Here is a 24,167-nt window from a genome sequence, read left to right as displayed (position 1 = left end):
AATAATGTAGTGTCACAGACCCCTAAATTCCTAGACCTTGCTAATTCTTATCTTGTCTGGAGAATCTCCATTTATCAGGAGAGTATATCAACTTGCTATAGGTATGGAATGTAGCCTGTACTAAAGATTTCTATCTCAGTGAAATTCCCAGTCTCTTTCTGCTGACATGTTGAGCTAATAGCTCTGTCTATTGTAATGCTTAATTAGTTACTGAATAGGTTAAACTACCTTGCTGTAATCTGGGATCTTGGAACACTGGGAGAGGCTTTAGCTATGTCAGAATTCAATCTTAAAATGCACTTATAATAGGGTAATGCTTAATAGAGGGCATGTGGATCCATACACTAGACTAATGCGGGAGTGGAAAATTAATTTATGGTTTAGAGGGAACGCCAGACTCCAGGAGGGAGCTTCCGTGAAACTCTTTTCCTCATGAGATAGCTTCCAAGCTTTCACCTGTCAAGCTGACTCCACCAGAGTGCGTGGCAGTTTATAATATTAATTATATAGATAAATGAACATGGGAGAGTCATTCTGTTTTTTTGTCTTCCTAAATACCTTTCTTCAGAGATTTGAAAGTTTTCATTTTAGAGGCCTTTTGATTACTTGGTTAGATTTATTCAAAAGTCCTACATTCTCTAGGACTTCTATCATGAAAAGAGGTTGGATTTATTTTTATCAAAGTTTGTTTCTCCATTTACATTTATGTAACCGATTATACTTACTAACTTACATATGTTGAACCATCCCTGAATCACTGATCATAGTGGATGACCTTGGCAGGTGCCTGTTCCAGGCTGGCTAGTATTTTTACATCTATGGTCACCAGGGACATTGATCTGTCTTTTGATTGATTTCATTTTTGTTTTGTGTGCGTATATCTTTACCTGCCCTTGATAGTAAACTAATACTGGAATGAGCTTAGAGGAGCTCCTTATGTTTCTACATTTTTTTAAAATAATTTAAGAAATATTGATTGTAGATCTTTGAAAGTCTGGTTGGATTCTGCTGCAGCTCAGCTTTTTTCCTTTTAAACGAGGGAGGCTTTTATACGTGTTTTAATTTCTTCATTAGTTATGGTCTCTCGGGGTAACTCTGGATGCTTTGGATGAATGGAAATTAATTCACCACCTTTAGGTTTTCCAGCTTCAGAGCACAGCTTTTAAAGTCTTTCTTACAGCATTTCTGAATTTCTTTGTGTAATGTTTCCCTGTTTATTTCTGATAATGCTAGTTTGGATCCTCGTTTCTTTTGTCTAGTTGGGCCAAGCATCTGTCAGTCTTGTTTATCAAGAAGGCTGATCTTAGAGTCATTCCTGTCCTTGTGTTGTTTTCTTTGCTATTGCTCCATTAACTTCTGCTCTGATTTTTATTATTTCTTATCATCTACTGGCTTTGTGCTTTGATTTTTTTTCTCCTCAAAGTTTAAATTGCATCATTAAGTCATTTATTTGTGCTCTTTCTGGTTAATTTTTAAAAAATATTTATTTATTTGCTTTATGTATATATAAGTACACCGTCACTGTCTTCAGACACACCAGAAGAGGGCATCAGATCCAATTACAGATGGTTGTGAGCCACTATGTGGTTGCTGGGATTTGAACTTATGACCTTCGGAAGAGCAGCTGGTGCTCTTAACCTACCCATTCTCTCCTCACTCGATTTTGTGTTCTCTCACAACACAAAAAGGGGGAAAACCAAACCAACCAACCAAACAAGACAAAAAGTACCGAAAGAAAATGAAAAGCACACAAGTCCGTAGAGTCCATAGGGTGATAACTCCTGGGCATGGGGCCTGCCCTGGGGTGTGTTTGATATACCCAGTATCACTCAGTAAGAGGAAACTGGTTTTCCCTTCCTAGGACATATCAACTGCAAGTAGCTTCTTAGTAAGGGTGAGACTTGGTGTCTGCTTCTCCGCAAAGCTGGGACTTTGTCTGATGAGTTTGCGCAGGTCTTGCGCTGCTGACACAGTCTCTCCGAGTCCATATGCATATCAGCTGTGCTGTGTCTGTCTTGGTGGAGTCATCTACCACCTCAGAGTCTTACGGTCTGTCTGCCTTCTCTTCTGTGTAGCTCCCTGAGCCTTGAGAAGAGGGTTTGATATAAAAATCCCTTTCAGGGAGGGATATGCCAAAGTCTCTTATTCTCTGCACATTGTCCAGCTGTGGGTCTGTTATTCACCAGCCACCTATGAGTGCTGAGTGACGCACTGATCTATGGGTATAAAAATGTCACGAAAAGTCACTTTATTGATAAGCATCTTAAGGCTGGATTATCACAGTAGATGTTCCCCCTGGGGTCCATGACCTATTTCATCTTAGTTGTCTGGCCTCCATCTCATAGGGTGGACCATAAATCTAATTTAAGAAGTGGGCGGTTACTCTCATACCATCTGTGCCATTATCACGTATCTGGCAGGCAGGTCATAAGGTTTGTAGCTGATGGAATAAATTGATGATGACCTTTGTCCCACAACAGCTTGCAGAGTACCTCCCAGCACTGTGAAAGCTTGTCCCAGGGGTGAGGCTTGTAGCTGAGCACAAGCTCAGTCTATCCACATTCAGTGGCATAAGTTAAGTGTTGTCTTCAGCAGTAGGGCCTTACCACTAGATTGTGGAGAGCGAGGCCTTGCAATAGCCTGAGATATTGGGGGGACTCTATGGGACCACTTTGGCCAACTACCAATAAAATGTAACTCATCCCTAGTAATGATGGGTTTGCTTAGTGGCAGAAGATGCCTAGTTGAGGCATTGGCTCCCCCATTTTGTGGTGATTCCATTTAAATTCCTTTCATACATACATATACATATACAATACACACACACATACACACATAGAGACGCTTCTACAGTAGTAGGTTTCCATATGTTTTTTTCAAAAGCCCCTTAACATTACTTGTTCTTCCTCATATTTGCTCCTTTACTCTTAGGTCCCACTCCTCCCTATTTAGTTTTCCCTGTTCTAGTTTCCCTTTTATCGCTCCATAATACTATTCTGTTTCCCCTTCCTGGGGAGGTCCAGCCTTCTACCCTGGTCCCTTAAGAGGTACCTAACCTCTCTGGCTATTCTAATTGAAGCACACATATCTAAATATTAAAGGCTAACATCCTCATCATATAAAAAAAATTAGGAAATATTTGCCTTTTGGGTCTAGACCACCTTACTCAGGAGGATTGTTTCTAGCCCTCAAGTATTTACCTGAAAACCACAGAATTCTGCTTTTCCTTAACAGCTGAATAATATGTTATTGTGTAAATGTGCCACATTTTCATGCCCATTCATTAGCTGATCATCTAGGTTGTTTCCAGTTTCTGGCTGTTGTGCATAGAGCATCAATGAACATGGATCAGCAAGTATCTCTTTAGTAGGATGTGGGATCCTTTGGGTATATGCCCAAGAATGGGATATCTGGATCTTGTATCTGATGTGCAGAATCCTTCGGCTTCATGAGAGCCCATTTATTAACCATTGGTCATAATGCCTGTGCTACCAGTGTTCTGTTGAGAAAATCCTTTTCTGTGACATTGAGTTCAACTCTACTCCTCATTTTCTCTTTTCTCATATTCAGGGTGTCTGCTTTTATGTTGATGTCACTAATCCATTTGGAGTTGAGTTTTGTTCTATGAATAATATGGATTTTCTTCTAAATGCAGCTATCTCGTTTGATTACCACCATTTGCTGACGATGGTGCCTTTTTCCATTATGTAGTTTTTACTTCTTTCTCAAGGCTTGTATGTCTATAGGTGTTTTGACATATGTCTGGGTCTTCAGTAGATTCCACTAATCAACAAGTCTGTTTTTATACCAATATCATGTTGTTTTTATTCACTGTATGTGTGTAATACAACCTGAAATCTGAGATGATATCTCCAGCAGTTTTTTTGTTACTCAGGGCTGTTTAGTTATCCTGTTTTTTTTTTTTTCTTCTTTGTATGTGTGTGTGTTTGTGTGTCTGTGTGTGTGAAGTTTGTTTTTTTTCAATTTCTATGAAGAATTATTAGGGATTGCATTAAATCTATAGATTGCTTTTGATAGGATGGCCATTTAAGCATTTTCAATCCTATATAAGCAAGAGTTGTCTTTCTTCTGGTATCTTTTAAAATTGCTTTCTTCAATGTCTTAAAGTTTTTTATTATGTAAGCCCTTCATTTGCTTGGTTAAATATTCCCAAGTATGTTTGCCATTTGTATATAGGAAGGCTACTGATTTTTTTGAGTGTTAATTTTTATTTTATTTGCGATTGAAAGTAAAGTTATTTTCACACAATATATTCTGTTCACGTTTCCTCTCTCTCATCTCCTAAATCCTCCCTACCCTTCCAAATCCATGCCTTCTTCCTCTCCATCTTAAGAAAACAGGCAAATTAATAGACAAACAAGGTTGAAACAAAATAAACGAACAAATAAACAAAAAGAAACTAAAAAGTGCATGAGAAACATACACACACACACACACACACACACACACACACACACACAGACAGACACACACTCACACTCATTAAAGCTCAGAAATAAAAACACAAGCAAAAAGGTTAAAAAAAAAAGACCCAAAGAAAACAATACGAGGCAATAACATCTTCAGAAACACCCCTGAGTTCATTTGCTGCTCACCATTTAGTCGTGGATCCTGCCTTCTAGAGTAGTTTGCATACACAGTGAGTCTCCCTGGAGGAAAGTCATTTTTCTTTTGCAAGTGGTTGTTAAATTGCCGATAGCTTCATGGTTGGGGATGGGAGCTTGGGTCGATTACCCCTTTCAGTTCAGAGACCCTGCTTGGTTTGGCCCTGTGCATGCTGTCATAGTCCATTGTGAGTTCATGCGTGGGTCAGTCCTGTAGTGTTGGAAGACGTGGTTTCTTTGGTATTATTGCCTCTGGCTCTTTCTTTGGCATCTCTCCCTGAGAACTGAGGAGAGGGATGGAGACATTCCATTGAGGACCGAGTGTTCCACAGTCTCATGCTCTCTGCACCTTGTCTGGTTGTAGGTCTCTGTGTTTGTTCTCATCTACTTTAGGAGAAAACTTCAGAGTTATTTTATTGCTAGGTTCCTCAGGCAGTAGACAGTTTGTCACCAGATCCAGGGTCTATCTAGTCTCAAATTCTTGGCTATGTGATCAGCCTCAGGCATGGGTTCCATCTCATGTAGTGGGTCTTAAATCCAATTGATGGGTGGTTACTCCAGCAACATCTGTGCCACTATTGTACCCATGTGGTTAGTGTGCGCAGTACATTCCAGTACCATGAACACCAATCAGGAGGGATGAAGGCTCTTGGTAGGTACCAGGTCAACTTCTTAAGTGTTCTCTTCAGCAATAGGGTCTTGCCATCAAGTTTGTGGAGAACAACCAATAGCTGTGGCAACAGCTGGAGTTTGTTGGGGGCTTTCATGGGGCTCCCTGGACCAATAATTTGATGAGATGTAACCCATTCCTGGGACTGGAAGTTCCATTTGGTAACAAGAGATGTTTAGTTGGAGCTTTGTCTCCTCCATTATTTGGTGATTCCATTTAAAAATTTAAATATATATATATGTATATATATTTAAAGAAGCTTCTATTGTAGTAGGTCCCTATATGACCCACTAAATGGCCCCTAGTGTTAGCTGACCATCTCCTATATTACATCCCTTACCTCACTCTTGCAACCCCCTCTCCAATGAATCCTTCTGTTCCATTCTACCCATTTCTCTGTAACTGTCTATTCTATTTCTCTTTACTGGGGAGATGCTTCCCTCCCTGCATGGTTACTTACTCTGTGGTCATTCAGATGATATCATGCTTATCAAAGGCTTAAAAACTAACATTTGCACGTGAGAGAAGACATACTATATTAGTCATTTTGAGCTGGGTTATGTCACTCAGGATCTTTTTCTAGTTCTAGCCACTTACCTGAGTATTTCATGTTTTTTTTTTTTTTTAAACAGTAACATTCCACTGTGTAAATATACCACATTTCCTGATATCGTCATTTGTTGATGGATATATAGACTGTTTATATTTTCTAGTTACTAGGAATAGAGCATCAATGAACATCACTGAACAAATGTCTCTGTAGTATGTTGTAGAGCCCTTTGGGTATGCGCCCCAGAGTAGTATTGCTGGATCTTGAAGTAAATATAGTCCCAGCTTCCTGAGGGACTGCCATACTGATTTCTATAGTGGCTGTTCAAGTTAGCACCCCCACCATCATTGGATGAGTGTCCCCCTCACCCCACATCCTTGCCATCATGAGCTGTCATCCGTTTTATTGATCTTGGCCATTCTGATTGGTGTAAGATGAAATCGCAAAGTAGCTTTGATTTGCATTTTCCTAATGACTAAAGATGATGGACATTTCTGTAAGTGTTTCTTATCTTCTGAAAGCCTTTTCGAATTAAATTGGGTTATGTGTTTTCTTAGTGTCTGGGTTGGTTTTTTTTTTTTTTTTGAGTTCTTTGTATATTTTAGATATTAGCATTCTATTGGGTGTGTAGTTATTAATTTTTTCTCATTCTGTTATCTGGCACTTTGTCCAAATGATGGTGTTCTTCACCATTCAGAAGCTTTTCAGTGTCATGAGGTCCTATTTATTAACTGTTGTTCTTCTCACCCACTCTATCTGAGTCCTACTCAGAAAGTCTTCTCCCTTACCAATGAGTTCAAGACTACTCCTTGTTTTTTCTTCTAACAGATTCAGTCTATCTGGCCCTCTGTTGGGGTCTTTGATTCATTTGGAGTTGAGTTTTGTGCAAGGTGATAAGTATGGATCTATTTGCGTTCTTCTACAGGCAGCCGTCCCGTTTGACTACACGCTGTTAAAAATGTCTTTTATTTGAGTTTTATCCCAGGTCTTTTATCATGCATGAAGGGACATTGGATTTTTGTCAAAGGCCTTTCTTCATCCAATGAGATGATCACATGGTTTTTGTCTTTCTGTTGTTTTAAAAGACTAAATTCCAAACGTTAAATTTTCCAAACGAAGACTCAGGAGTCAGATGCTGTGGTGAAAGCCTGCTAGCTCAGAGAGTCAGAGAGTCAGAGAAAGCACCCAGCTGACCTTTCTATTCCACTGCTATCCTGGGGGAGAGGGAGGGGAAGGGGAGGGGGGGAACAAAACTTTTTCTCCTTCCCTAGGCTGCCTTAAATGCCCTGCAACTCAAAGCCCCTCCTTTCTGTTTATTTATGTTCACTCCCTGTCAGCTGGTTACGTGCTCCACCTCTTGACCTATGGTTGACTTCATTTAGCTCTTGGGTTAAGGGTGCCTTCTCTGGTACAGTTGTCACTCATGGTCTTTCAGAACTTGTAATGCATTTCTCCAAACTCTCCTGGCTTTCAGCTTTCATTGAGAAACATACTGATGGGTTTTCCTTATATGTGACTTGTGTTTTCTTTTCTCTTACAGCTTTCAATATGTTTACTTTGTTCTAGATATTATTGTTTTAATTATGATATTCTATGGTGTGTATATGTCTGTGTGTGTTTCTAGTCTTAACTAGTTGAGGTTCTGTGTGCTTTTTATATCTATATGGGCATATCTTTCCTTAGTTTGGGGCATCTTTTCCTCCTATGATTTTGTTAATGATCTGGTCCATTCCACTAACCAGGGATTCTTCAATCTCACCCAAGCCTATATTTGGAAGGTTTGATCTTCTCATATGGTCCCACAGTTACTGCATGCTCCTTTCCTGAGTTTGTCTAACCTTTCCGTAGTCATTATTTTGTCTAGATCTTCTACTTTGAGTCCTGATAGTCTTTCTGTATTCTGCTTGATTCATTCTACTTGTAAAACTGTTTCTTAAGTTTTCTAATTGGGATAATATAATTTTCAATTCATCTTTTTTTTTTTTTTAGCATATGTTCTTCCTTTTAGTGTTTCTACCTCTTTACATTGAATTCAGTATTCAAATTCTGAATTGCCTTAATTTCATTCAGCTATGTATTTGTATTTTCTTCACTCAAGGGTTTCTTGTTATCCTCTTGGAGTTCACTGAAGTGATTGTTTATGCCTACTTTATATCCCTTGAAATATTTTATAAAGCATATGAATACTCTTTTAATTTCTGCACCCTGGGTTTTATCTAGGTAGTTGTTATAGATACCACTTCTAAGGACTAGCTGGTGTGTTGGGAGACATGCCGTTTTGGTCATTTCTGTTGTTGTTTTGGTGCTTTGACCTGGGCATGTGGACTTCTTTCTTTGGCTGTTTGCCTGATATGATAATCAGTCTTCCCTTAGATTGATCTAGTCTAGACCTGCATGACCTGAGCTAGACCAGATCAAACTAGTAGATAAGCTGTTCAACTGGACCAGGCAAAATTTGCTCTGAAACCAAGGGTCTGGAAAGAGGCCGGTGGATGCCAACAAACCAACGGTGTCTTAGGGTTTTACTGCTGTGAACAGACACCATGACCAAGGCAACTCTTCTAAGGTCAACACTGAATTGAGGCTGGCTTACAGGTTCATAGGTTCAGTTCATTATCATCAAGGGAGGAACAAGGCAGCAACAAGGCAGATATGATGTAGGAATTGCTAGGAGTTCTACATCTTGTTCCAGAGGCAAACAGGAGAAGACTGACTTCCAGGGAGCTAGGATGAGGGTCTTAAAAACCATACCCACAATGACACACTTCCTCCAACAAAGCCATACCTACTCCAACAAGGCCACACCTCCTAATAGTGCCATTCCCTGGGCCAGCCATATTCAAAGCATCACAAATGGGAAGAGGGAATGATCGAATAGGGAGTGAGTGTCTCGCCATTCAAAGGTAGTTTTCGAACAAGGCAGGTTCAAAGGCAAACCAATTGGACTTAGGCCTGTGGGTGTACAGATAGCCATATATAAGGGAGGAATAGAGGAGATATGGGGGGTGTGGTAGAGTAGAAAAGAAAAGACAACTGGGAAAGGTGGCTCATGTGCAATGCAGGTTTACCCTCTCTGGGTCTGGAACTAACTTTATAGATTTGCAGATGGCAGTAGGTTAGGGGCAACTAGCTTGTTGCTCTAACTCTAACCCTAACCCTAACTGTAACTGTAACCCTAACCCTAACCCTAACCCTAACCACCCTAGCTAAACACTGAGATTATCATGGTCTGCTCAGGAAAACACCTGCCAAGCTCTGGATTGATTTCTTTGACTTTTCTTCTGTAGTGATTTGTGGTTCTTTCCCTGTTGTATACAACTTCAAGAAAAAGTTATTTCCTATATTTTTCTATGGCTTCTAATTGGATTGGGAGAGAAGTGGAATATTAGTCACTCTATTAACACCTGGCAACGCATTGTGAGAATAAATGGATATTATTGTCTGTATATGCTGCAATTGCTAATACTTTGCTCGACTTGGCCACTCTATCAAGTTTTTTGTTCCTGCTGTGTGTTTGCCTTTGCAGGAATGTGGGCCTGATAGCTGTTGTGAACCTAACAGATGTGTTCTGAAAGCAGGAAGAGCTTGTGACAGTAAGTCTCCCTCATCAACATGCTGCAAAAATTGTCAAGTAAGATTTAAGTTTAGTAATATTACATAAGCACCTAGTAAATTATAAACAGAATGGATTGACTTATGACTACAGTTTTATGTGAAAAAAATTAACGTTTGAAGCAAAGAAAGATGATAACAAATTGAGGATTCAATTTCCTATTTTGTGAAAATTGCTGCAATGTCACAGTCTCTGTCTAATATCACTGTTTTTGTGAACTTGAAGCTGACTCCCACCGCTTCCCCACCTCCCCTTTTTTTTTCTGTGTGGCAAATTTTCTGTTTGACCTGAGCTGTACTTGAGCTCAATCTGCATCCCTGGTTGTCCTTTAATTTACAATCTTCCTGCTGTAGTGTCCCAATGACCTGGGATTACAGGAGTCTACCATCAGGTCCAGCTAACGTAGGATCATATATCCTACGTTATATATGAGAGATAGAGAGAGATTGAAGTGTGTATTCTTAGTGATAGACAATGTCATGACTGACAGATTCCATGTTGATTGCTGACCTGGTTGGATTCCTTTCCAGGTCCGTGTTTTGTAGTGAGTGCCCCGTAGGAGAATACTACAACTGAACCCCCTTCCATCCATGCTGTCTTCTCCATTGTTCTCAATTGACAGTTACATTTTTTTCCCTTCGAAATTCATAACATGGTTATTTTCATCTTCGGTGATTACTTTTAAGTGTCAAATGAAAAATAATGGCCAAGAAGTATGGGCTAGATGACCCTGTAGGTTTCATTCTGTAAATCTTCAGAATTCTCTTTATGAAATACTATAATATAGCAGAAAGATTCCCATTTCAAACTTCTTCTGCTTTTAATACTTCTGTAGTCATTAGTCATTCATTCCCCACACTTTTCCCAAGTACTTGTTTTAGTTTGTCTTAGAGTTGATAAGTATTCCACAATTGCAAACTATGGTATAAGTATTGATGTGGTTTGTTTTTTTTTTTTTGAAGTTGACCTAATTAAAATATCTTCACTCTATAAGAGTAATTCAGAAATCTAACTATAGTCCTTGCTCCCTTGAATGAAAGCACAAAATGTCAGTATGTGTATATGTGTGTGTGTGCATGTGTGTGTGTCCAGTGCACATGCCTGCCCGGGCCTATATGGGTGTATGTGAAACCTGAGGTTGGCACTGGTATGGTTCCGGCCTATTGCTTCTCTAGCTCCCTTCTTTGATCTGTGTCTCTTTCTCAGCTTGAAGCTTGCTATTTCAGCTAAACCAGCTGGTGCATGAACCTTGGAATCTTCTTGTCTGACCCTCTTGGTTCCCACACTAGGATGATTGGTGTACACTGCCCTGCCCAGTTGTTATGTGAGTTCTGGGGACTTGAACTCAGGCCCTTAGGCTTTACAACAAGCACACTCCCCACCGAGGGCCACTCATGACCCCGCATCATGTTCTGTATACCGTTCCTTATACATCGACGTCTTATCTCTTGTTTCATACAAACATTCAATTTATTTTGAAATGAATATCACAGTAACTTATACTACGAGATTAAAAAAAATCACTAAGGACTCACAAATGATCAGTACTGTTTTGAAATATTTGTGAACACAATATTGTTATATATAATTTTTTTTTGTTAGTTTTTACCAGAAAAACATCAATGTAGGCCGGAAAAGCATCTATACTGTGACATTCCTGAAGTCTGCAATGGGAGCTCAGGAAATTGTCCACCTGATGTAACTATAAACAATGGGCATGTTTGCAAAGAAAGCGGGACTATCTGTTATAATGGAGACTGTCCGGACCTGGACAGGGTGTGCGAGTCAATATATGGAGCAGGTAAAAGTTTTGTTACCTCTAAATCAGTGCCTCTCAGGGTTTCTTTTCACATTGCCAGAACAACAGCAATCACTATGTAGATTTCAGTTTTACTTAATAGTTACATAGTTTTATGAGGATTTTTGCTAAGATTAAAAATGGCAAATATAAATTGTCCTTGGATATGTGTGTCTTGATAGTTTGATATGTGTATATATGCTTAGATATTTGACATAATCAAGCTAATTAAAGTATCTATAATACTCATAGTACTGTTTTTTCCCTTAGCACTAAATAAAACCTTAAGATCTAAGCTCTTAGAGAATTTCAAGTGTAAAAGAGACTATTGTTTCCTATTGCTACACTGCTGTACTTTAGATTTATTTATTTATCCATTCATTCATTCATTCATTCATTTATTTTGATCATTACATGCCTTGTTTTTTTGCCTTCCCTGGTGGTCCCCACTCTCAGAGCTCCTCATCCCATCCCCACCCCCTTTTTCACCTCTGAGAAGGAATGCTCCCACCATTTCCCTTCCCTGGAGCCTCAAGTCTCTACAGAATTAGGGGCATCCCTTCCCACTGAGGCCAGACAGGGCAGTCTTTTGCTACATATATGCTGGGGGCCCAGGACTAGCCCGTGTATGCTCTTTGGTTGGTCGCTTAGTCTCTGGGAACTCCCAGGGGTCTGGGTTAGTTGACACTGTTGTTCTTTCTATGGTGTTGCAATCCCCTTCAGCTCCTTCAATCCTTTCCCTATCTCTTCCACATGGGTCCCCAACTTCAGTCCAAAGGTTAGCTATAAGTATCTGCATTTGTCTCAGTCAGCTGCTGGTAGAGCCTCTCAGGGGAAGCCATGCTAAGCTCCTATCTGCAAGGACATCATAGCAGCAGAAATAGTGTCAGGGTTTGGTGCCCATCCATGGGATGGATCCTAAGTTGGGCCAGTCACTGGCTGGCAATTCCTTCAGTTTCTGTTCCATTCTTGTCCTTGCATTTCTTTTAGATAGGAACAGTTCTGGATAAAAAGAAAGAAAGAAAGAAAGAGAGAGAGAGAGAGAGAGAGAGAGAGAGAGAGAGAGAAAGAAAGAAAGAAAGAAAGAAAGAAAGAAAGAAAGAAAGAAAGAAAAGAAAGGAAGGAAGGAAAGTGGATTGGTGTCCCAATCCTTCCACTAGAGGGATAACTGTCTAACTACTGGAGGTGGTCTCTTCAGGTTCCATCTTCCCACTGTTGGGCATTTCAACTAAGGTCACCCCCACTGAGTCCTGTGAGCCTCTCACATCCTAGGTCTCTGGGACTTTCTAGAGGTTCCCCCCCCCCCACACACACACCTCTATCCCTATCCCTCTGGCTTCTCTCCTGTCTCTTCCCATACCTGATCCTGGCTTCCCTTCCTCCTCCCCCTCCCCTCTTGCACCCAGGTCCCTCCTTTCCTCTGTCTCCCATGATTATTTTGTTTCCCCTTCTAAGTGAGATTGAAGCATCCTCACTTGGGCTGGTAGCCCCTTCTGTCTGCAGGCTTCTTGGATATTAGGTAGAGCTGGTTGTCTCTGGTGGTAGCAGGTTTCTGTGTATGCATGCAGTGTTGGTATGGCCTGATGACTTCAGGCTGCTGATTGTCCTGGGTTGGGGCAGACCTCCAAGTATGCAGGTAGAGCTCATGGTCCCAGATGGTTTCAGGCCTCTTTTTCTTTGGCAGCAGCAAGCCTTCAGGGATGCAGGCAAAGTTGTGGCTCAGGAAATAGTGTGCAGAGAGAGGGTCATGGTGGGGCTTGTCTCTACTGGGTTTTCCAGGGGGTAGAGGCAAAAGGCATGGAATTGGGGTAGGGGTTTACCCTGGTAGACACTGATGGCTGCAGGTGTCTGGGATTATGGTTAGATATGTAGACCAGAAGATGGAACACATAGGGGACAGGGCACACACCTCAATGCTGTCTGGCTTGCTAGGAAACCAAGCAGGCAGGGGTTTGAGGCTTGGCTATCTCATCTGGTTGTCCCTGGTAGCAGCAGATCTCCAGGGATTCGGGAAGAGTTGTGACCTGGGAAAATGGACTTCAGAGGGAGCACGGTGGAGCTCACTGCTGCTGGGTTTGTTCAGAGAGGCCAGCAGGCAAAGAATTAGGGTAGGAGGGTCTCACCTGGTGGCTGCGGATGTCTTCAGGTGTCTGGAATTGTGATTATGCTTAGCCACCAACAGCCACCTTTTTGAAAAAGGCAATGGTATGGTGCTTTTCTCCATGGTGCCAAGAAGTAAATCCAGCCACACAGCTTCAAGAATAGAAGGGCAGCCTCTTCTTGATCCAACTGAACCTCTGGCCCTGAACCCATGTGTTCTCTCCTATACCCACACTACAGACCCCAGTTCTGCAATCTCTCCATCTCTGCTAGTATTTCAAACTCCATCCTGTATATCTCTCAAACTTGACAAGCACTTTAGGTAAAGGCTGACGCTTCCTTGGCCCCAGCTCTGTAGCTATTGCGCATACCTATGCCTTAAGCACGTGAACTACATTCACAGGAAACTAGCCAACTTGCCAGCAACTGAAGTTGTAGCTCTTTGTGCGGCTGTCCTCCAGATCCTGAAGAGGAGTTTGCTCTGTGCAAAGACTCAGTCTCGGCTTTTTAAATACAAAGCAAAGATTATGTGAAAAGATGAGGAAGCCAGTTTTATTATATAATGATAAAGAAGTCAGCACATCAAGAGGATATATTGTAAATTTGTGTGCAGCTGGTACCAGAAGACCGAAACATATAAATCAAGTGTGAATGGGAAGATGGACTGCACTATGGCAGGAGCAGGGGAATTTAATCTATCACATTTCATAAGACAGTTTTTTTTTTCTGACAGATGAGCACCTTTTCCTGATTGCTATGGAGAATGCCTCCCCCCCACCCCCCGGTCTCTGTGAAAATTTTCACTTGGTTCCCTCTGTGAGGTCTTCGAATGCCGTTGTATTACTAACTCCTCATTTAGGCTACAAGAGTGAAAGTAAAAGGGGTTTCAGGAGACTGAACATGCATTGGAAAAAATATTTGGAAAGACCACAAAAGAGTTTATTTCAAGTATTATTCTTAAAAAGATATCTAGGGGCTGGAGAGATGGCTCAGCCATTAAAAGCTAGGCCCACAAGCAAAATAAAAAGTCCTTTATAGTTTCAAGTAGCACAGATATAGTTCATGTGTGAAGTCCTAATTTTGATTGCCAAATTTATATGAAAGAGGATTGGACATGGTTGCCAGTCTAACCAGTGCTTGATGCTAGTTGATTATGTATGCTCCATAGTGATTATGTAAATATTTATTTAGTAGCCTGATTGAATGGAACAACCTTCCTACTCTGAGAATACAGACAACAAGTCGGCGAGAGTAACAGTGCTAAGACCAGGAAGATTGTGATTCCTGTGGAGCTTGAATTCCAGGGAGGGGGCACATCAGACAAATGCAGACTTTGTAGATAGATAAATAGAAATGACTAAAATTGTAAAATGCACAGTGATGCAAGTTATTTCTAGCAAGAATTGGATGAGTGATCAAGTAGTGCAAAGCCAGAGGCAGGGCGACAGAAGAAAGTCTAGTTGCCCTAAGTGCAAGTCTCAGACATGCTTGTCTGAGGAAATGAAATTCCAGAAGGACTGTGAACCCCGAGAAGGAGCAGCCAAGGGATGGTGTGGAAGTAGCATCCAGGGTGAGGAGTGCAGTTGATGTCTTAGCAGTTTATGGTGTGTGGATGTGAACAGTTCCCAACCTGGAGTCCCCATTAGACTGTTGTGAGCCACCATGTGGTTGCTGGGAATTGAACTCAAGACCTCTGGAAGAGCAGTCAGTGCTGTTAACAGCTGAGCCATCTCTCCAGCCCCTCTGATGCTCTTAGGGACCCCCAAGCATAAGTACATTCTTGACACTGCTTCATAACTGCGATTTTACTACAGAGCAGTGTGTCAGTTTCTAAGACCATCAGAAACATGTGTTTCCCCATGGTTGGGACCCACAGGTTGAGGATCACTGATGTAAGGCCTGGAGAGGAGTATGGTTTAAAATGTAGCGTATCAGGATAAGAAGAGTAGTAGTGTGCGTGCATGCGTGTGCGTATGTGTGTGTTTGTGTGTGATGATCAACCAGATGAAACATTTAAATAAGAGACTAAAAATGTAGTTTTAGTTTTAAAAGGATCATTGTAGATTGTATTTCAGTAGTTGATGGTGTAATGGGAATCATTGGAAAGTAACACAGTAGAGAAGATGAGATGTGACCACGATTACACTGTACTTATCAAGGCCTTTATCAAGAAGACTTCCACTTAGGAGATGGAGGGGAAAAATGAACTCAAAGGCCATTTTTAAGTTTGGCCTCATCATCTAACTCACTAATGGCATAAAATAAAAGAGTGTAGGTGTGTGTGTGTGGGGGGGAACAGGGTTTGGTTTGCTATAGTAAGCTGAAATGTCCATTAGTCAAAGCTGAGATGTGTCCCATGTCAGGTAAGAAGGCAGACATTTCTGTGGTCTCTTTATCTCACCTGATGTAAAGGCACCTTCTGCTGTGTTTAATTATCTCTAATAGTTGCCAGGAGAGGCAAGGCCAAGCTCTGCACTGCTCCATGATATTTTTGAAGTATTATCTCAATTGTTTATAGTAATTGCCCTATATTTTGTTACCCTAGTGCCGCTATGAATAACAATGAACCAAAATGCATCATTATCTGATTGTATTCCATAGGACTTGATAGTGTAGTACAGAGCATCTAACTACAGTATCTTGTTTCTAGATAGGAGACTTCTATTACTTAGGAGCTTCTGCAAATGTCCTAGATTTAAGGGAACATTTAGCAGATGACTTCACATTTCCAAAACACTTTACTTTTTGTGTCTCAGACTCCCTCTGGGACATGAAGTTTGATCTGAAGTGAGTCTCAAACACTAATGGCAGGGGTGTATAGGACACACTCCACTAGTTTCACTCCCAGTTGCTATGATGAAATACCCTAACTAAAGCAACTCAGGGGAGGAAGTGTTTATGAACATTTATGATTCCAGGTTACAGTTCCTAATTGCAGGAATGCATAGGCCAACCTGACCTAGAGAATCCTTTATTAAGACACCATTCTCATATGATTCTATATTGTTGTGTTGACATTAACACTAACCAGCACACCTCTGATGACTGGCAACCTAGCACATCTTCCCCCCACCCCCACCCCCAATACCTCCTATTAATACCACTAAGTTACAGATCCATCAGTGGGTTAATTCCTTAAATAAGGCATATGCCTCTTCCATGATTGCATGTGGTACCCAGGACTAAACCTCCAGTGATAAACCTTTGGGAAAACTTACCTCCTATCTAAGCAATGGTGCCTTTTTTGGTTGTTTTCTTGAACAAAGCCTTGTGCTCTACATACACATCCATAACTCTCCTTTCTCTTGTATTTTATGTTACAGAAATGAATACAATGTAGCAAAGTAGCATTACATCATAGTCATGAAAGTTCTTTCTCTGTCCTTACTACTTACTAGAAAACCTTTTGAGTTAGGTAATAGTGGAGATAGAGGTAAGGAAGCATGGTGTATGAGGACATGGAGAAGCACAAATATATAATCTAATCTAAATATGTTTCTAATTTTGATAGGTTCAGTGAATGCTCCATTTGCCTGCTATGAAGAAATCCAGGGCCAAAATGATAGGTTTGGCAACTGTGGCAAAGACAACCGAAACAGATATGTGTTCTGTGGATGGAGGTGTGTCACACAAAACAGTGATACTTTTTTTTTTTTTTTTTGGTTTTTTGAGACAGGGTTTCTCTGTATAGCCCTGGCTGTCCTGGAACTCACTTTGTAGCCCAGGCTGGCCTCGAACTCAGAAATCCACCTGCCTCTGCCTCCCGAGTGCTGGGATTAAAGGCGTGCGCCACCACGCCCGGCTCAGTGATACTTTCTATGTTATATCCTTTTTTATTTAGTTCTTAACTTTAGTATCTACCATGAATCCCAGTTGTTTCAAGTAGCACATCTGCATGGAAGTGACTCTGAAGCCCAAACAAAGATCCAGACTTGGGCACGGTTGTACTGGGGGAGAACAGTTTAAGACATTTATTTATAGGTGGTTGTGCAGCTCCTAAATCCAATCTAAAATTAGTAAGATACCCACAGAGCCTTCTCCTCAACAGCTACGGTTTTTCTTGCTTATAAAAATGGTCCTTTCGACCGTTTACCTAAAATGAACATTACTCCAAGTTTATAAAGTTAAGCTCACTTTCTCCTACATCTTCAGAGAGAGAGCTTTTTCATAATTTGTCCCCGAGTTTAGTAAAAATATTTATTTAGATCCTATTATGTACTAGACACTGGGTTAAATGATAGTCAGTACCACGCACATGCACCCATGTGAGAGTGGTCATGCCATATCTAGGTTTTAAAGTTTGTTTTTACTTATTCACTTTAGATCCAGCTCATTGGCCTCCTCCCAGTCACCCCCTCCCACAATCTTTCTCCCATCCCCGTCCCCTTCTCCTCTGAGCTGGCACCCCCTACCCCAGATATCCTCCCCACCCTTGGCACTTCAAGTTTCTGTGAGGCTAGGCACTTCCTCCTCCCACTGAGGCCAGACAAGACAGCCCAGCTAGAAGAACATATCTCACATACAAGCGACAGCTTTTGTGATAGTCCCTGCGTCAGTTATTCAACCCACATGAAGGCCAAGCTGCACATCTGCTATATATGTGAGGGGAGGCCTAGGTCTAGCCCTTGTATGTTCTTTGGTTAGGGGTTCAGACCCTGAGAGCCTTATGGGTCCAGGTTAGTTGACTCTGTTGGTCTTCCTTTGAAGTTTCTATCCCCTGCAGGGCTGGAAATCCTTCCTCCTACTCTTCCATAAGAGTCTCCAAACTCCATCCAGTGTTTGGCTGTGGGTGTCTGTATCTGTATGAGGTATGAGTCAGCTGCTGGGTGGAGCCTCTCAGGACAACTTGCGCCTTGAGGATGATATTCTCAAGTTCCATCCATTTGCCTGCAAAAATCATGATGTCTTGGACTTTAATAGTTGAATAGTATTTCATTGTGTAGATTTTTGTGTATTTTTTTTTTATCCATTTTTCAGTTGAGGGGCATCTAGGTTGTTTCCCATTTCTGGCTATTACCAATAAAGTGCTATGAACATAGTTGAGTGAATGTCTTTGTGGGATGGTGAAGTATCTTTTGAGTATATCTTCAGGAGTGACATAGCTGGGTCTTCAGGTAGAACTATTCCCAGTTTTCTGAGAAACCACCATATTGATTTCTAAAGTGGTTGTACAAGTTTGCACTCCCACCAGCAATGGAAGAGTGTTCCCCTTGCTCCATATCCTCACCAGCATGTGCTATCTCTTGAGGTTTTGATCTTAGCCATTCTGATGGGTATAAGATGGAACCTCATGGTTGTTTTGATTTGCATTTCCCTGATGACTAAAGACTTTGAACATTTAAGTACTTTTTGGCCATTCGAGATTTCTCTATTGAGAATTCTGTTTAGTTCTGTACCCCATTTTAAAATTGGGTTATTTGGGTTGTTGCTGTCTAAATTCTTGAGTTCTTTATAAATTCTGGATATTGTGGCTATTATAATTTCTTTGTAAATTATACGATGTTAGCTCTCTGTCAGGTATAGGGTTGGTGAAGATTCTTTTCCAATCTGTGGGCTGCCAATTTGCCCTTTTGACAGTGTTCTTTGCCTTACAGAAGCTTTGTAGTTTCATGAAGTCCCATTTATCAACTATTGATCTTAGAGCCTGAACTATTGGTAGTGAACTTGTCTCCTGTACTCCAGCCTTATTTTGTCCCTGATTTTAGTGGAAATGCTCTAAGTTTTACTCCATTTAGTTTGATCTTGGCTCTTGGCTTGCTTTAGATATGTGTCCTGTATCCCTGATTTCTCTAATACTTTTAACATGAAGAGGTGTTGGATTTTATCAAAGGCTTTTTCAGCATCTAATGAGATAATCATGCGATTTTTTTCCAGTTTGTTTATATGGTAGGTTATATTGGTGGATTTTTGTATATTAAACCATCCCTGCATCTCTTGGATGAATCCTACCTGATCTTGAGAGATGATGTCTTTGATGTGTTATTGGATTCAGTTTGCCCACATTTTATTGAGTATTTTTGAATCAATATTCATAAAAGCAATTGGTCTGAAGTTCTCTTTCTTTGTTGAGTCTTTATGTGGTTTAGGTATCAGGGTGACTGGAGCCTCATAGAATGAGTTTGGCAGTGTTACTTCTGTTTTTATTTTGTGGAATAGTTTTAGGAGTATTGGAATTAGCTCTTCTTTGAAAGTCTGGTAGGATTCTATACTAGAACCTTCTGGTCCTGGGCTTTTATTCATTGGGAGACTTTTAATGATTGCTTCTATTTCTTTAGGGGTTATAGGGCTGTTTCAATAGTTTACCTGATCTTGGTTTAACTTTGGTAAGTGGTGTCTGTCTAGAAAATTCTCCATTTCACTAAGATTTTCCAATTATGTGGGGTACAGTTTTTGAAGTAAGACCTAATGATTCTCTGAATTTCCTGTGTCCATTTTTATGTCTCCCTTTTCATTACTGCTTTTGTTAATTTGAATACTGTCTCTATGTCTCTTGGTTAGTTTGGCTAAGGGTTTGTTTATCTTATTGATTTTCTCAAAGAACCAGGTTTTGTCGATTCTTTGTACTATTTTCTTTGTTTCTAACTGATGAACTTTAGCCCTGATTTTGATTATTTTCTGCCTTCTACTTCTCTTTGGTGTGCTTCCTCCCCCTCCTCCCCCTCCTCCTCCTCCTCTTCCTCCTCTTCTTCCTCCTCTTCCTCCCCCTCTTCCTTCTCCTCCTTTTCTCCCCCCCTTCTCCAAATCTTTCAAGTATATTCTTAAATTGCTGATATGAGAACTTACTAATTTCTTTATGGAGACACTTAGTGCTATGAACTTTTAGCTTTCATTGTGTCTCATAAATTTGGGTATGTTGGGCCCTCATTTCCATTGAATTCTAGAAAGCCTTCAATTTCTTTATTTATTCTCTGCCCCAGAGGTAATTGATAGAGAGTTGTCCAATTTCCATGAGTGTGTAGGCGTTCCAGTGTTTCTGTTGTTGAAGTTCAGCTTTAATCCATTGTTGTATGCAGGCCCGAGGCCTACTTGAACCGGGTACACCTGGGAGGCAGGCTAGGGCTGAAAAAGACTTAGACTGTGAGAAAGATAATGGAGCTAAGACGATTCCCTGTTCAAGGCTCTCAAGTAAGAGACCATGCTTATAAGAGGGAAGGCCCATCCCCAACTCCAGTCCACTCTTGGTGCCTGGAGCCATTCCATCAGCACTCGGGTCACCAGGCTTCTTGATGTATTGTTGCCAAGTTGTTAGCACTAGTCTGCCAGAGCTGTTAGCAGTAATTTTACAGGTAGTCAGCTATCTCAGGAACATCTCAGGAAGACAGGTTCAGCAGGTGGCAGAATCACAGGGCAGTTGTCACTTCAAAAAGGAGCCAGCCAAGTCGGAAAGCTGCACCGCAAGTGGCCCCACCTCAGTGGCGACAAGGTTTGTACAACCCCACTTCAGGCTGGGGGAGGCTACAATCCATGATAAGACACAAGGCATGATTCATGAGGTGCTGAGAGGAAGGTACATTCTTTGTGTTTGGGTGAAATATTCTATAGATGTCGGTTAGGTCCATTTGATTCATAGTGTCTGTTAGTTTCATTATTTCTCTGTTTAGTTTTTGCCTGGATGTCCTATCAATTGGTTATCCTATGTCTTTTTATTGGAGAATTGAGTCCATTGATGTTGAGAGATATTAATAACTAGTGATTGTTATTCCCTGTTATTTTGCTGTTGGTGGTGTTTGTGTGTGTATATCTTTGGGTATGCTTTCCTTGTTTTTGCTGGTAGGGAATTACTTATTTCCTGTGTTTTTTGAATGTAGTTATCCTTCTTGGGTTAAAGTTTTCCTTCTAGTATTTTCTGTAGGGCTGAATTTGTGGCTTGATATTGTTTGAATTTGGATTTGTCTTGAAATATCTTGTTTTCTCCATCCATGGTGATTGAAAGTTTTGCTGGGTATAGCAGTCTAGGTTTGCACCTGTGGATTTTTAGAGGTTGTAGGATATCTGTCCAGTACCTTCTAGCTTTTAGAGTCTCTGTTGAGAAGTCTGGTGTAATTCTGATAGGTCTGCCCTTGTATGATTCCTGGTCTTTTCCTTTGCTGCTTTTAATATTCTTTATTCTGTAAATTTCATGTTTTGATTATTATTTTCCTTTCTAGTCCAGTCTAATTGGTGTTTTATAAGCTTCTTGTATGTTTATATGCATCTCTTTCTTTAGGTTGGGAAACTTTTCTTCTAGGCTTTTATTGAGAATATTTTCTGGGCCCTGGAGTGGGAACTCCTCATTTTCTTTTATTCCTATGGTTCTTAGGTTAAGTCTTTTCATGGTATACCAGATTTCCTGGATGTTTTGTGTCAGGAATTTTTTTAGCTTTAACATTTTCTTTGACTGATTTATCAATTTCCTCTGTCTTCCATTTCCTGTATTCTGTTGATGATGCTTGCATCTGTTGTTCCTGTTCCCTCCTAGGTTTTCCATCTCCAGGATTTCCTCTCTCTCTCTCTCTCTCTCTCTCTCTCTCTCTCTCTCTCTCTCTCTCTCTCTCTCTCTGTGTGTGTTTTAATTGCTTCTACTTCCATTTTCAAATCTTGCACAGTTTTATTTATTTTCTTCACTCTTTTAATTATAATTCCTGAATGTCTTTAAGGGACTTGTGTCCTCTTTAAAGACCTCTATCTGTTTGATCATATTTTCCTGTATTTCTTTAAGGGATTTGTCCATTTCCTCTTTAAAGGTTTCTATCATCTTTAAAAGCTTGGGTTTAAGATCATTTTCTTCTGTGTTGGTTGTGTTATGATATCCAGAGCTTTCTGTCGTAGGGTAGCTGTTTTTGTTGTAGCTGTATTGGGAAGAGGGTGAAGAAGATGGCCCTAATGTGGCAGGCCTATGATGGATATCCTTGGGATGTATGGCTCTATACCTGCAGTTCTGTATGATTCAGGAACATCAGGTCCAATGAAGGTAGCTTGGCCTAGCAGGCTCAGAGAGCAGAGAAGATGGGTTGGGAAAGGAAAGTTTACCTGTGTGGTTCAGGAGTCTGATGGAGGTGGAGGAGAGGTGGTGGGAGAATGGAGGTCCCCCTGGGATGCTCAGAACAGCTTGGCTTGGACCAGCCATTGGTAGGTTCTTAAACATGCCACTTCTTTGATGTGTCCTTGAATTGTTTATGCTTTCTGGTTAAAACTAACTTGTACATTTTGGCTCTGTAAATATCTATGGAGTTTTCTGAAACTGAAAACCTAGAATATCACCATATTTTAAATTTTTTATAAGGACTTATTTTATTTATAATGGGGATTTTATCATGTTTAATATCAAGTAGTAAAGTCCTTGAGGGTACATCTAACAAATTTATTCATTATTCTCTGCCACTCATAGATTACTCAATAGTAAATATAAAGTCCACAGAGTAAACAAAGGGACTGTGAGTCACAATGAATTCTTTACATCAACAAGTTTAAACTTTATATTTTAAATGTTTATATTAACACACAATATCTTCTTTACATTGGCATGAATATGGAATCACTACAAAGCATTTCTAATAACCACCCGATGCTGATGCCCAATAATCATTTTTATGTCTTCAGGAATCTCATATGTGGGAGATTGATTTGTACGTACCCTACCCGAATGCCTTACAACCCACCCAATAACAGTACAGCTTCTGTGATCTATGCTTTTGTGCGAGACAAAGTGTGTATAACTGTGGACTTTGGATCGAGTGTCAAAGAAGATCCACTCAGGGTTGCTAATGGTGCTACATGTGATCTTGATAGGGTAAGTCAGTTTCTTAGAAAAATCTAGCTTCATTTATTATTTTGGTCAGCATTTTCATATTAAAGTATTGTTAGGATCGGTATTGGCTCAAGACCCCCAAGACCAAGTTCTCAACACAAAGGAGGGTTATTTGTCCCCAGACAACAGAGGGCAGGGACAAGGAAGAAGAGAAAGGGAATAAGAGCGAGGGAGGAGGGGGTATGTGTCCCAGATGGGGACAAAGGAATGTCTCTGAGTGGAGAGGAGACAGAGGTGTCACAGAGGAAAATGGTTTAGAAACCTAAAATGGGGAGCCCTGAGGTGTTTAATTTTAGTTGGGCATGTTAATTAGGTGAGTCAAAGGAGGCTATTGGTAGTCAGCCTTATGGCCAAATAAGGGAATAGACCTTGGGTGGGGGTGGGGGAGGGCGGCTAGCTTTAGGAATGTAATCTAATGGGGAAAGGGGGAGAAGGACAAGGCCTGCCAGAGCCACGTTCACCACACTCCACACGCTGGCCAGGGTCCTTCAAGTGTCAAATTTAGATTTGCACCATGTAATTCTAAACGTCTGGAGGGAGAAATGAATACAATTAATTGATGTTCAGCTAGTAGTAGAGAAAAATAGAAATGTTTTGTTCCTTTAGAGCCTCCTCATAATGAGGGAAAGCATCCATGCTAAGCCTTGAGGGCTAGAGCAGGGGGATAAGAACCTTTGGGAATATTCTGTGATTCTATGTACACTACGAAGTATAAGTCCTTCATAGCATGGGGCATTTACCTTTCTTCTGAGAAGAAATTCACTTAGTCGTTGTGGCTCAGTGGAGCCCACCACTCTTGAAATCAGGATGTTGAAAATTATGTGGCATTTTATAAGTTACCTGACCAATGTGAGATGTTTTGAGAATTAGTAATTTTGGGGATAATAACATTATATAATAGGGCTATTGTGGAAAGTAAAGGAGATTACATAATATGAATAGAACAATGCCCAGCACATAGTTTAAGCTAAGTATAATTTGGCTGCTATTATTGATTAATGATCATTTTAGTTTGAATCTCCAA

General features: G+C 40.6%; 1 protein-coding gene across 7 annotated transcripts in view; it reads left to right on the top strand.

Annotated features, from left to right (window-relative positions):
* Adam32 (a disintegrin and metallopeptidase domain 32) overlaps positions 1–24,167 on the top strand; it is a 112,776-nt gene that overhangs the window by 53,222 nt on the left and 35,387 nt on the right. For all 7 annotated transcript variants that reach the window (XR_378789.2, XR_378788.2, XM_006509165.3 and 4 more), the window contains exons 13-16: positions 9,372–9,476; positions 11,061–11,259; positions 16,868–16,976; positions 22,936–23,125. Coding sequence is in view for 5 of the 7 variants with exons in the window: in XM_006509165.3 (XP_006509228.1) it covers positions 9,372–9,476; positions 11,061–11,259; positions 16,868–16,976; positions 22,936–23,125 (603 nt within the window). In the remaining 2 variants the exon portion in view is untranslated. The remainder of the gene's footprint in view (positions 1–9,371; positions 9,477–11,060; positions 11,260–16,867; positions 16,977–22,935; positions 23,126–24,167) is intronic.

Source organism: Mus musculus, chromosome 8 (assembly GCF_000001635.26).
Source record: "Mus musculus strain C57BL/6J chromosome 8, GRCm38.p6 C57BL/6J".
NCBI classification, from domain to species: domain Eukaryota; kingdom Metazoa; phylum Chordata; class Mammalia; order Rodentia; family Muridae; genus Mus; species Mus musculus.
The sequence above is the reverse complement of the archived record's forward strand: the minus strand, read 5'-3'. Positions and strand labels throughout refer to the sequence as shown.